A 14,048-nucleotide genomic window follows, 5' to 3' on the forward strand; every position below is an offset into this window, starting at 1 on the left:
TTGGACAGGTTTTCACTAGGTAGCCCTGGCTGGCCTCAAACTTGCAATGTATATTAGGCTTACCTCAAACTCAGAGAGATCCCCCTAGTGCTGGGATCAAAGGTGGGCACTATCGTGCCCAGCTCTTTTCATTAAAGAAAAAAAAAAAAAAAAAGACAAAACAACTTTTCTTTCTTCTTCTTTCTTCTTCTTTTCCTCCTTCTCCTTCTCCTTCTCCTTCTTCTTCTTCCCCTCCTCCTCCTCCTCATTATTATTATTACTGCTACCAGGTGTATATACTGATGTATGTGGAGAGGCCTGTCACAGTGGGCATGTGGAGATCAGAGGACAGCATTGTGGAGTTGATTTTCTCCATTCACCTTTATATGGGATCCAGGAATTAAACTCAGGTCCACCAGGCTTACTAAGAAATCACCTTTACCGGCTGAACCATCTCATTAGCCCCCATGTCTTTTGTTGGCTTTGTTTGCTTTTTTAAATCTCAAAATGTGTTGTAGTGGTACACAGCTTTAATCCTAGCATTCCAGAGATCCAGAAGCAGGTGGATCTCTGTGAATAAGGAGTCCCAAAGCCAGCTCAGCTAGACAGTGAGACCCTGTCTCAAAATGAACAAAACATGAATGCTGAAAGCATACAATAAACAGTAGTTTAATAAAATCATACAATGTGCAGGGTACGCAAGTGCTTACAGTAAAAAAGCATATAAATTCTATGGAAAAAACTAGTAAACAATTTAAAGTAGGGTACACTTTAATACTGACACAACAGCAGTAGCAGCTTTATAAGTGTTTTACCTGAAGATTTCTACTTTTTTTCCTTTTCTTTTCTTTTCTTTTTTTTTTTTTTTTGGAGCTGGGGACTTGCTAGGCAAGCGCTCTACCACTGAGCTAAATCCCCAACCCCTTGAGGCAGGTTCTTACCAAGTTGCCCAGGCTGGCTGCAGGTCTTGAACTTAACTTCCCTCCACCTCAGTTTTCCAAGTACCTGGGACAACTGGCAGAAACCACCATGCCCAGCCTAGTTTGTTGTTTGTTTTTTTTAAAAAAGCCTTTTGTGCCATAAGAATGATCAAATGATTTCTGTTATATATACTACAGTACATAGTGGTTTATTTCTATTGTAAACATTATAATTGCCCCCGAGAGAACATTCTATTACAAACCCTTACTTTATTTTCAGTGATCATGTCCCTTATTTTTACACAATATATATTATTTTTACACAATATCAAAATTTCTGCTGGATTTGGTGGTGCTTTCCTTAATCCTAGCAATGCAATTAAGTGGGGGAAGGGAGATGTAAAATTCAAGGTCGTCCAAGGCTAAACAGTCCCTGGACAGAATGAGCTGCATGAAAGCCTGCCTGACAAACTACAGACAAAGGACCTTCCAGCTGGTTCTAGATGTAGCTCTTCTGTATCATAAACACACATGTGGATCGCATAACAGGACTCTCAGGTGCTGAATACTGTCCCAGGTCTACTTTCCAACACCATGCTATGCATCTCAAAGCAATATCAGTCAATAGAAATGATGGGATTTCTGGAAATACAACTCTGTGGCAAGGTTCCTTTCTTACCGTTGTGCGGTAACAGCTTCAGAGATGATCCTGGAGCTGGGAGTGTGGCTCAGTTCACTTGCAAGAAGCACTTGTTCAGCTCAAAGCCCTGAGACTCCTCCGCACTGAAGACTGAAGATAGCTTTTGCCCCTTGAGTGACATGCACTTTAATGGGAATTACCCATCTGTTCTCCTTAGAACACAGGTGATGGGATCCTGGCTGTCGCTACATAGTGTTCAGTGCCATGAAGACATGTAGTAAACCATGGGATCCCAGAAATAAATTGCAATTTTTTAGGAACGGACAAACAAGGTAGCTAGGTAAAATATAAGGTTCTCAGTTAAATGTGAATTTCAGAGAATTAATAACACATATATACATAGGTATGATAAATTATTAGTTAGTTTTGTAGTTGCTGTGATGGAATAGCTGAGAAAAGGAAGGGTTCCTTTTGGCTTATAGTTCTATCATACACTCCATTGTGGAAGGGATCAAGACAGCAGGAGCTTAAAGCAGCTGGTCACGTTGCATCTACAGCTTAGGGTGCTCTATCCCTGAGGGTAGGTATTCCCATCTCAATTAACCTAATCAAGATGGAAAGCCATCTTCCAGGTAATTGTAGATAATTGTTATTAACCATCACATGAATGAGTGTGCGTATATTTATGTTTGTGTGTTAGTACTGGGGTTTGAACCCAGCGTCATAAACATTCTAGACCAGCACTGTATTACTGAACTCCCTGCAAAGAATTAAACATAGTATTTCAATGTATGTGCACATCATTCAGTATTCAGGAGGTAGTCTACTAGCTCAGCACATTCATGACCTTGAGTTCCATCTGTAACACTCAAATATTTGTTTGGTAGGGCAGATTTATTCTTAAAGTTTTTTTGTGGTTTATCTGAAATTCAAATTTAATGGAGTACCTTGTATTCTTATTTGCGAAGTCTGACAGCTCTAGTCGAACAAGAATGAAGGAAGTTCAGTGGGAGACACATCACTGCCAGCAAATACACAGGCTGGTAAGGAGCAAAGCAGGAACCTGGCTCATGATAAAACTGCCATGGACCACAGAGAATCCTTGGCAAGGCATTCTGGAAAATAGAGGATTCATGCTGAAATCATGAAGAACTTATTTGACTGCTGGAAAGTGGACAGCAGATATAAAAAGTAAGGAATAAAGGCTGAAGGTACAGTTCAGGGTGTATGTACTTAGCACATGTGAGGCCCTGGGTTCAGCCCCAAGAAGAAGAAGAAGAAGAAGAAGAAGAAGAAGAAGAAGAAGAAGAAGAAGAAGAAGAAGAAGAAGAAGAAGAAGAAGAAGAGGAGGAGGAGGAGGAGGAGGAGGAGGAGGAGGAGGAGGAGGAGGAGGAGGAGGAGGAGGAGGAAGAGGAGGAGGAGGAGGAGGAGGAGGAGGACTCAGATTACATTCTTAATGTCATAGATACCTTTATATAACAAACTATTTATACCATTAGTATTTCCTAACATATTTAATAATTTTGTGTGTCGAAGGGGCATATATCATAGTTCTTTTTACCCCTCCATTTGTGCCCTGGTCATTGAACTTGAGTCATTAGGCTTGGTGGCAAGTGTCTTTATCCTTTGAACCATATTGCCAGGTCCTATGGAATTAAATTTGAATAGCCATTCTAACTTAAACTGGGTAATGCCAGGATAAACATTAGTTTGCAGGCTGCATTTTCTCATCTTGTCTGGTCCCCTTACCATCATGAATGCCAGGAAATATCCAAATGCCTTTATGCCACAGTATGTGTAGGCTCCAGACATACTCACTCTGAGTCTTTAAGAATTACACTTATCTAGTTATACATATTTTAGAACATTAACATTTGGGAGGGCTGGTCTGTCATTGTATGAGTCACTCCACGGAGTCAGGCCGAGTTGCTCTCAGTTTTGTTCATCAAAGTTGCTTGTAGAAAGCGGCAGAGATTGAGTAGGGCTTTGAGGATGAGCCAGCTATAAAAAAGAAATTCATAGTTACACCGTGAATGGTGTTCTTAGGGCCGACACAGGGCTTCTTCCTTATCAACAAAGCTGTGCTGCTTTGCGTATGGCCGCTTTGCACCCCTAGCTACCTTTCCCAGCCTTCCCGATACAAACAGAAGCTAACAAGCCTCTTGTCTGTAGACTTCTCCTTTTGCCTGTCTGAGATGTGGATATAAGTCTACGGGAAGCACTGTCATTGTACACCACGAGGACCATATATTAAGGACAGAAGAGAGCATGAAATGATGGCTCATGTCTGGAACCCCATACTTGACAGTCTGAGGCTGGATTGTTACAAGTTGGAGGCCAGCCTAGGCTATATGGTGAGTTCAGTCTCAAAACCAAAACCAACCAACCAACCAACTAACCACCATCACCACCACCACCACCACCATTACCACCACCACCACCACCATCATCATATTGGTGTCTGTTTCTTAGCACATTGTTCCAGTTATGGGGTGGGGCAAGGGTAGCAGGGTCTTGGCTAATAGAGAAAGGAAGTGCCTAAGGCCTCTGTGAGGTTCCTCCCTTCATCTCAGAAGGCTCTGGTGCTTCTGCTCCATGGGAAGAAGGAACTACAGTGTTCAAAGTCACAAGTCCAGCAACCCCAAGTCCCAGCATTCCAGCAGGGGAGGCAGAAGATGGCTTCTCATTATAGATTCAGTAATACTGGAGATCGGGAAGATGACTAAGCAAACTGGTGTGGAAAAGATGTCGTTCACGGTTGGGGATTTAGCTCAGTGGTAGAGCGCTTGCCTAGCAAGCGAAAGGCCCTGGGTTCGGTCCCCAGCTCCGAAAAAAAGAAAAAAAAAATGTCGTTCACATGGCTCACCTAAGCAGGAGAAATGAGAACGCTGTCCAACCTTTTCCTGTTAGCAGTGCACAGCACAGCCTGACTCCCAACACCATGCTCATCTGTGGCCTCCATCAGGTTCTCTCTGGAGACAGCCTGGCTGTCATTTGTCAGGTTGTTTTATAGGCCATTAGGCCCCTCAGAATGGGGCATTTACACATGCTGTTCTTTTGTTGTCTGGGACGTTCTCTTCTCTGACATTTATGGTAGGACAACCCTCTCTCTGTTACTTCCTGATTATTCTTTAAATGTCTTTGCCAGAATCATTATGTAAGGAAATATTCTAGACTAGGCCATCTGGGCTAGATCACATCCTGTCATGGGTTCCAACAAAACCTTAGTCCTTTCCTTTTTTTTTTTTTTTTTAAAGATTTATTTATTTATTCATTTATTATATATGCGTACACTGTAGCTGTCTTCAGACACACCAGAAGAGGGCATCAGATCCCATTACAGATGGTTGTGAGCCACCATGTGGTTACTGGGAATTGAGCTCATGACCTCTGGAAGAGCAGCCAGGTGCTCTGAACCGCTGAGCCATCTCTCCAGCCCCCTTAGTTCTTTCCTTAAGAGCACTTACTATGGGATGCGATAATAAGGGATTCTTTGATTCACATCTATATTTTCCAATGGACTGAAAAGTTTAAGACAGCAGACCTGGGGCTGGAGATGGCTCAGTGGTTAAGAGCTGGCTATTCTTCCAGAGGTCCTGAATTCAATTCCCAGCAACTACAAGGTGGCTCACAACCATCTGTAATGGGATCCGATGCCCTCTTCTGCTGTGCAAGCATACATGCAGACAGAGTACAGAGTACTCACTCATACATTAAAAAAAATACATACTACAGATATTAAAAAAAAAGACAAGCAGATCTGTGTTTGCCTTTGTTAACCATTCTAATCCTGGTACTCTAGCACAGTGCTTACCATACAGGGAGTGTTTGGTAAATTATCTCTAAAGGAAATTAAATCATCAAACATTCATTAGCAAAGGAGAAATGTAATCCTAGCTGTAAACTACATTGTTTTTATTTTCTTCATAGAATTTAATAATACCAAATTATTAAAGCATTTGCAAAGCAAACAGAATGAAAAGTTATCATTCTCTCACTTGCTTGTTGTCTCTTTTGCTTGCCTGTGTAGCAGTGGCAGGTGAACATGGGGTGTCCCTCATGCTTGGTGGGGAAGGGCTTTCTCACTGAGCTCCACTTCAGCCTCTTTTGGCTTCTTATCCTGAGACAAAGGCTCGATGTTGAGGTTCAGGAATTGCTACACAGACCATACACTGTCTCATTAAGCAAGAATAGTTTACTGAATGCACACCCAAGACCGAATGAACAGGACCACAAAAAATGACTTGGGCACCTAACTGTGTTAGCAGTTTGTTCTTAGGGCAGGCTTTTTTTTTTTTTTTATTAAATGATGCTTATAAATGAATCACCTCCAAATGGTTATTAATACTGAGCGGATCTTAGCTGTCAGGAGGTATTTTTTTTTAAAGATTTATTTATTTATATATATGAATACACTGTCACTGTCTTCAGACACACCAGAAGAGGGCATCGGATCCCATTAAAGATGGTTGTGAGCCACCATGTGGTTGCTGGGAATTGAACTCAGGACCTCTGGAAGAGCAGTCAGTGCTCTTAACTTCTGAGCCATCTCTCCAGCCTCTAGGGCAGGCTATTTACAGGAAAGATCAAGTTCAGAAGTTCAGAAGGTGGGGCTGGTGAAATGGCTCAGTGGTTAAGAGCACTGACTGCTCTTCCAGAGGTCCTGAGTTCAAATCCCAGCACCCACATGGTGGCTCACAACCATCTGTAATGAGATGATACCCTCTTCTGGTGTGTCTAAGACAGCTACAGTGTACTCATATATATTAAATAAATCTTAAAAAAAAAAAAAAAGAAGTTCAGAAGGCATTTTGGTTAACTAGACAAAGTAAAGTGGGATAAGAGGGGTGATGGGCAGGTGGTGGACAGGGAGTTTCAGGGCACTGTAACACAGCAGAGCATAAGTAATACAACCAGTGTTATGACCTTTGAGGAGAATCTTTCAGTGTCAGCTATGGATAGTTGCTTGTGGGAAGCAGAGTCTGAGAGCCTGAACTTAATTTCACCCATGAGCAAAATGGAGACTGAAAACAAAATGGCTACAGTTATGTTAAAAGGAGCAGGCCTCAACACTCACTAAGCTATATAAGCCTTCGAAATACTTTGTAGTGTCTTCCCGTCTCATCCTCTCAAGTATTTTAAGTCTGTACCAACAAGACAGGCTTCTTCATCTGTTTGTATTTTGAAGCCTGTAGCCGAAACCAGGGACTCACTATATATCCAGGTTGGCCTTCAACTTGTGACCCTACAGCCTCTATCTCCCAAGTACTAGGCTGAGAGGTCTGTATTGCCTGGCTTGATTTATTATTACAAATTAAACATTTTTTCTCTTGTTTTCAAGACAGAGTTTCTTTGCATAGTCCTAGCTGTCCCAGAATTCACTCTGTAGACCAGGCTGGCGTTGTACTCAGAGATCTGCTTGCCTCTGCCTCCCAACTTCTGGGATTAAAGGCGTGTGCCACCACCGCCCAGCTATTTTTAATTTTTAATTTCTAAACTATGTGAATGTACTTATGAGTACTCCAGAGGCCGGAACTGTCAGATGCCCTTGGAGCCAGAGTCACAAGAGATTGGGAAGTGCCTGCTGTGGATGCTGGGAATCCAAGTCACCTCTTCTGGGAGAACAGAGAGCACTCTTAACTGCTATCCCTCAAAGTCTGTTATTATTAACTATGGTCATTGCTAAGAGAGCTGCATGATGGCTCACTGTTAATCCCCGTGCTCGGGAGGCAGAGGCAGGTGGATCTCTGTGAGTATGAGGTCAGCCTGGTCTACAAAATGAGTTCCAGTACAGCCAAAGCTACACAGAGAAAACCTGTCTTGAAAAACAGAGAGAGAGAGAGAGAGAGAGAGAGAGAGAGAGAGAGAGAGAGAGAGAGAGAGAGGGAACGAGCTACTTTTTTATAGTAGTGGAACATACCTATTATCCTAAAAGCTGAGTCAGGAAGATTATGCACTTGAGGTCAGTCTGAGAGTTACATAGTGAGACCCTATTTTGAAATATATAAATAAGTACTTTTGATTCTAAAGAAATTAGCTTATTCTCCCTCCCTCTTTTCCTCCCTCCAGTGCTTGGCATTAAACCAGGCCCTCATGCACACCAGGCTACACTCTCAGAACTAATAGCAATTATTTTTCAGGCTAATGAACCAGAGAACTTAAGTTTGCATTTTTTGTTTCCCTACACAGACTTACCTGAAACTTTCTCCTTAAGGCTCGGGTCATGACTGGAGTGAGCCCAGTTCCTGTATCCATGTTTTCTTTATTGTTAAGAGGGGTCCCACCTGGGCTCCTGTGAAGAAGAGTAGAGCTGGGTTTTATTCCCACTTTCCAAAGTGACTTGGAAAGCGCGGGGGTGAGAGGGTCTTACCTTTCTACCTCGACTTTTCTCAGCAGTTTCCGGAGATCGATTTGGCTTTTACCAGGAGTACTGAGAATAAAGACATAAACATTAAACTTCACAGACTTCACCACTTTTTCTTTTTTTTTTTTTTTGGTTCTTTTTTTCGGAGCTGGGGACTGAACCCAGGGCCTTGCGCTTCCTAGGTAAGCGCTCTATCACTGAGCTAAATCCCCAGCCCCTTCACCACTTTTTCTAAATCAGGTCAATTTTATATAAATTTTTTTCCTACATTATGGTAACAATAGGTTGGGTGATGTCGGCCTTTAATCCCAGCACTCAGGGGGCACAGGTTCTATGAGTTCAAGGTCAGCCTGGTCTACAGAGTAAGTTCCAGGACATCCAGGGCTACACAGAGGAGCCCTGTCACCAAAAAAAGATGATTAATAATAATAATAATAATAATAATAATAATAATAAAAATGATAATGATAATGATAATAATAATAATAATAATAATAATAATAATAATAATAATAATAATAGAAAATAGCAGCAGATACAGCATAGGGTCATGTACCATGTAGCCGTTCTTTCTTCCTCTGCCCCCACCCATGTAGCTCAGGCTATCCTGGAATTCACTATATAGACCAGGTTGGCTTAGCACTCAGAGAGTCACCTGAGTGATCAAAGGTGTTTAGAGTTTATTTCGGCTTATGATTTAAGAAGGGATGCATGCTGGGCTGGAGAGATAACTCAGAGGTTCAGAGCACTGGCTGCTCTTCCAGAGGTTCTGAGTTCAATTCCCAGCAACCACACGGTGGCTCACAACCATCTGCAATGGGATCTGATGCCCTCTTCTGGTGTGTCTGAATAGAGTCACAGGGTACTTATACATATAAAATAATAAAAATTTTAAAAAAAAGGGCAAAAAAGGGCCAGTGAGGTGTGTCAATGGGCAAGGGACCCCTTGCTGCGTAAGCCTGATGGCCAATGTGATCCCTCAGAATCCATGTGACAGTGAGAAAAGAGAACCAACTCCACAAGCTCTCCCAGCCTCCATACAAGGGCAGTGGCTTGTGTGCATTTTCCCTACCTCTAACATACACACACAACAATAAATTACATTTAATAAGAAATCACATTTTCAGTAGCAGCAGAGAATAACTGTGCAATTTCCTTACTTACATCAAGACATTTTTAATTCGAGTTGCCAACACCCTGGAGTTTGGTTTCAGGGTAATGCGCTGCAGGTCAGAGACAGTAACTAATGGAGTCCGTTCCTCTGGCGGTGATGGTACAAACTTTAATTACGAAATGAGACATTAAAGATACATAATAAAATTCCATTCTAATGTGAACACAGCAAAACAGCAAATAGTTTTGACAGCCAGACTGTAAGTTTTCCATGATTCAATTCAATTTTTATTTCAAAGGTTCAAAGGCTCTCTCTCACACTCACCCATTTCTCTCAGGTTTTACTAGGTAGGATGCCATTGCTTAGAACAGGCTGCTATGAAACTTACTATGATGTGGCCTTGAATTCAAAGAAATCCTCCTCTCTCAGGCTAAGATTACAGGTGTGAGGCACCACACCTATCTAGTATGTTTTTATCTACAGTATGGCTCATGTAGCCCAGGCTGGCCTGTTGATTCCCCATGTACTGAAGGATGACTGAAATCCTGACTCTTGGCCTCACTTCCCAGGTGCTAGATCATTGGTGTATCCCACTGTGTCCATCTTGAACATGAGATGTGAGATGTGTATGGGTACACACGACATACGTGTGTGAACATATTTTTGTGCATGTGTGCGTGAATGTGTGCATGGAGGCCGGGGTCAATGATAACCTTCATTATCATCAATCATATTGAGACAGGGTCTTTCTCTGAACCTGGAGCTCACTGATTGGCTAGACTGGCTGGCTGGGAGCTTTGGAGATCTGATTGTTCCCATTTTTCCAGTGTTAGATGTGTAGGTAGGGCGGCTTTTTAAAATGGGAGTACCAGGGACCCGAATTCAGGTCCCTCATGCTTTTATGGCAAGCACTTTACTACTGAACCATCTCCCAAGCCTGGTTTTTTGTTTGTTTGCTTTTGTTTTTGTCTTATTAAAATATTGAACCCAGGGCCTTAAACATATTAGGCAGATGCTCTGTCATTAAACTGTATCCCCAGAGGCCACAGAATGATTTCTATACATAAAGTTTTCCATATTTATTTCCCACATAGGAACAACCAGGTTAAAAAAGGAAGATGCCAGGTGTGATGCTGTGTTTCTAACACTTGTAAGGTTATATGGTGTGCATTCCAGTCTTTGAAGCTGGCCTGGGTTAAGTACCAGGATCTTATCTCAGAAAAACACACCTCAGAGCTTGGGAGATAGCCTAGTTGGTACAGTGTTTACTGTTTAAAGATGAGAACTGGAGTTTAGATTCCAAGCATCTGTGTAAAAAGCTGGTCTGTCAGTAAACATCTGCAGTTGTAGCACAGGGGAGGCAGAGTTGGGAGGCTTTGCTGCTCAACTTGTGTAGCTGAACGAGAAAACTTTAGGCTCAGTGAGACACCACATCAAAAAGAGTCCTGTAGGGGTTGGGGATTTAGCTCAGCGGTAGAGAGCTTGCCTAGCCAGCGCAAGGCCCTAAGTTCAGTCCCCAGCTCCGAAAAAAAGAAAAAAGAAAGAAAGAAAGAAAGAAAGAAAGAGAGAAAGAAAGAAAAAAGAGTCCTGTAGATGCTGGGCATGGTAATGCTGACCTCTAATCCCAGCATGTGGGAGGCAGAGGCAGGTGGATTTCTGTGAGTTCAAGGCCAGACTGGTCTACAGAGTGAGTTCCAGGATAGGCAGGGCTACACTCTGTATCAAAGTAAATAAGTAAATAAATAAAGTATGTGGGGTTGGAGATTTAGCTCAGTGGTAGAGCGCTTGCCTAGCCAGCGCAAGGCCCTGAGTTCGGTCCCGAGCTCCGAAAAAAAAGAAAAAAGAAAAAAAAAGTATGTAAAGTGAAAGCAATAGAAGAAGATGCACTAAATTAACCTCTGGCCTTCACTCATGCCTTCACAAACACACAAATATGACACATATACAAAACATTGCAGGAAGCAGGCCACGTGTGTGCTCACTGACATCTTACCTTTCTCCTTTCGTCAATATTCTGTGTCTTTTTTAATTTCACAGTGAGTAGATCTTTAACTGTTATATGCATGGGTCCATCTTTCTTTAACGGTTCAACCTTAAAGTACATAAAGAGGTTAGAATTAAAATTGGGGTCAGGATATCTAGTGAAATCCAAATCCAAGTCTGTTTTGTAAAGACTCAAGAATTGAATGTTAAGGCTGGAGAGATGGCTCAGTGGTTAAGAACACCAACTGTTCTTCCAGAGGTCCTGAGTTCAATTCTCAGCACCCACATGGTGGCTCACAGCCATCTGTAATGGGATCTGATGCTCTCTTCTGGTGTGTCTGAAGACAGTGACAGTGTACTCATACACATAAAATAAATAAATAAATCTCTAAAAAAAAGAATTGAATGTTAACTTGCTATTGTCATTTATTTATTTTATTGTTTCCTTCTCCTTTATGACTATTTTTGGGACAGGGTATTGCTATGTAGTCCTGCCTATCCTAGTATTCCATATGTAGCTGAAACTGGCCTCTAACTCATGGCAATCCTCTTGCCTCAGCTTCCAAATGCTGGGACTTTAGGAACCACCATACCCATCTAAATCACATTCTGCTGAGTAAGCAAGAAGGACGGGTGTGTGTGGATGTGGGTGTGTGGGGTGGTGACAGGGTAACTTAAACTGTTCTTCTTTGGAGTGGAGAGATGGCTCAGTAGTTAGGAGCACTTGCAGAGGACCTGAGCTCTGTTTCCGGTACCCATGACTCACATGAGTTCCAGGGGATCCAGCACCTTCTACTCACCAAGCATGTGCATGGTACACAGACATACATCAGGGGAAACATCCATTTCCATAAGATAAAATAATTTTAAAACTAAAAGTTTCTATACTTTAATGTATATGAGTGTGTGCGCAGTATGTATGTACATTATGTGTACTACATGTATGTCTGGAGCCCGTGGAGACTACAGGAGAATGTCCGAGCTCCTGGAACTGGAGTTAGAGATAGCTGTGGGCGCTAGGAACCAAACCCTGGTTCTCTGCAAGAGCCTCAAGTGCTCTTAACTGCTGAGCCATTTTCCCAGCTCCTCTACACCAGGATTTTCTTTTTAATTTGTATGTTTTGAGACTAAATTCAAAAACAAAATATAGCCATAATCTCATCATATAACCAAGGATGACCTTGAACTCTTTCTTTCTTTTATGTTTTTAAAGATTTATTTATTATATATGAGTACACTGTAGCTGTCTTCAGACACACCAGAGAGGGTACCGGATCCCATGACAGATGGTTGTGAGCTACCGTGTGGTTGCTGGGAATTGAACTCAGGACCTCTGGGAGAGCAGCCAGTGCTCTTCTCTCCAGTCTGACCTTGAACTCTTGATCTTCCTACTTCTACTTTTGAATTGCTAGGCTTAGATATGTGTTCTGGACTTGGGAATAAACCTTTCAAATTATATAACACACACACACACACACACGCATACGCACACGCACACGCACACGCACACGCACACGCACACGCACGTGTGCGTGTCAATGTATAAGTATGTTTAAATGTGTGTGTATGCATATATGGTCCTACAGTCCAAGCTCCTCAAGACGCTGAAGCAATAGATCACAAGTTAGAGGTTAGAGGCTAGCCTGTGCTACTACATACTGAGTTCAAAGCCAGTCTGGGTTACATATCAAGATAATATTTCAGAGAACAAATGAACAACAGCAAAAACCTAAAATAAAACAAAGGAACAAGGTTTGGAGAGATGGCTTAGTGGTTAAGAGGACTGACTGCTCTTCCAGAGGTCTTGAGTTCAATTCCCGGTAACCACATGGTGGCTCACAACCATCTGTAATGGGATCTGATGCTCTCTTTTGGTGTGTCTGAAGACAGTGCACTCATATAAATAATAAATCTTAAAAAAAAAACAAAAGAAAAACCAAAGTAACAAGAACAAGAAAATTGAATAATTACATTGGTATGGTGACATATGCCCACAATGCCACCTACTCAAAGGCTAAAACAGGATTGCTTGAGCTTACCAGTTCAAGACCAACTTCAGCAATATAATGAGACTATAACTAAAAACAAAACAAAAAACCAAACCAAAACAAAAAGCAACAAAAACTTATAACTAAAATCAGAACTAAAACTGAACACTGTTACATAAGGATATAGAGTGAGAACTAAAGACAGCCTTTGTGTTTGTACTTAGCCTTTGGCCCAGCTTTCAAAGGCCACTTGGCTTTACTCCTGGGCTACACCCGAACCAAGACACACTGGTTTTAGTCTTTCTTACCTGAAGTGCTTTAGTGCTACCAGATTTTCTGAGCAGCAAAGGTGCTAGGGGTGGTGGAGGTGGAGGGAGAGGGGGAGGGGGAGGAGGAAGAGGAAGAAGAGGGGGAGGAGGGGGAGGATGGCTGGCTGGCTGTGGCAGTGTGGGAGGAAGTGCGGTTTGGGATTCCCCATGGGTCGTTGGAGCACAGGCAGGCACAGTTGTAAGTCTGTCACCCCCGCAGCACGTGTGGCAACAGCTCGAACGAGACGAGTGTTCCGAGATGCTCTGGAAGATACCATATTTGACAAATAGACAATAGATTAATTGGGTGATGCACAGTATTTTGTTTGTTTTTGTTTTTTCCTCTTTTTTCCTTTTTTCAGGCAGAGTTTCATACTGTAACTCAGGTTGGCCTTAAAAGCAAGACAAACTATTTCCTCAGCCTTGCTGGTGTTAGGATTACAGGGCTATAGATGACTCTGGACAATAACAACAAATTTACTCCAGTAAGGCTACTGTTTATTGAGCAATGGTGAAGGCCTGGCACTTACAAGCTTGCAGCTCTTGCAGAGGACTGGGTTTGGTTCCCAGAGCAAATGGGGCAGCTTACAACTGTCTACTCCGTTCCAAGAGATCTGATACCCTCTTCTGGCCATCTACCCATCCCAACCACACCCAGGCTGTGCTCTTTGTCAATCTTGTTTTCAGTTATGAGGAGCACACTCAGGGCCTTGTGCATTTCAGGATACTGGTGTACTAATGGACCAGAGCCA

The 14,048-nt window shown here is 42.3% G+C and overlaps 1 protein-coding gene across 4 annotated transcripts in view; it reads right to left on the bottom strand.

Annotated features, from left to right (window-relative positions):
* Positions 1–632: 632 nt before the first annotated feature.
* The window catches only part of Prr11 (proline rich 11), a 44,463-nt gene continuing 31,047 nt past the window's right edge, over positions 633–14,048 (bottom strand). For 2 of the 4 annotated variants that reach the window (XR_015630811.1, XR_015630810.1), the window contains 7 exons: positions 13,297–13,560; positions 11,011–11,109; positions 9,068–9,183; positions 7,910–7,969; positions 7,735–7,831; positions 7,460–7,529; positions 633–3,540 (listed from right to left, as the gene is read on the bottom strand). Coding sequence is in view for 2 of the 4 variants with exons in the window: in XM_087573074.1 (XP_087429200.1) it covers positions 3,472–3,540; positions 7,735–7,831; positions 7,910–7,969; positions 9,068–9,183; positions 11,011–11,109; positions 13,297–13,560 (705 nt within the window). In the remaining 2 variants the exon portion in view is untranslated. The remainder of the gene's footprint in view (positions 3,541–7,459; positions 7,530–7,734; positions 7,832–7,909; positions 7,970–9,067; positions 9,184–11,010; positions 11,110–13,296; positions 13,561–14,048) is intronic. The other 2 variants (XM_087573074.1, NM_001108287.1) reach the window with 2 other exon arrangements.

Source organism: Rattus norvegicus, chromosome 10 (assembly GCF_021556685.1).
Source record: "Rattus norvegicus strain SHRSP/BbbUtx chromosome 10, alternate assembly SHRSP_T2T, whole genome shotgun sequence".
Taxonomy (NCBI): Eukaryota; Metazoa; Chordata; class Mammalia; order Rodentia; family Muridae; genus Rattus; species Rattus norvegicus.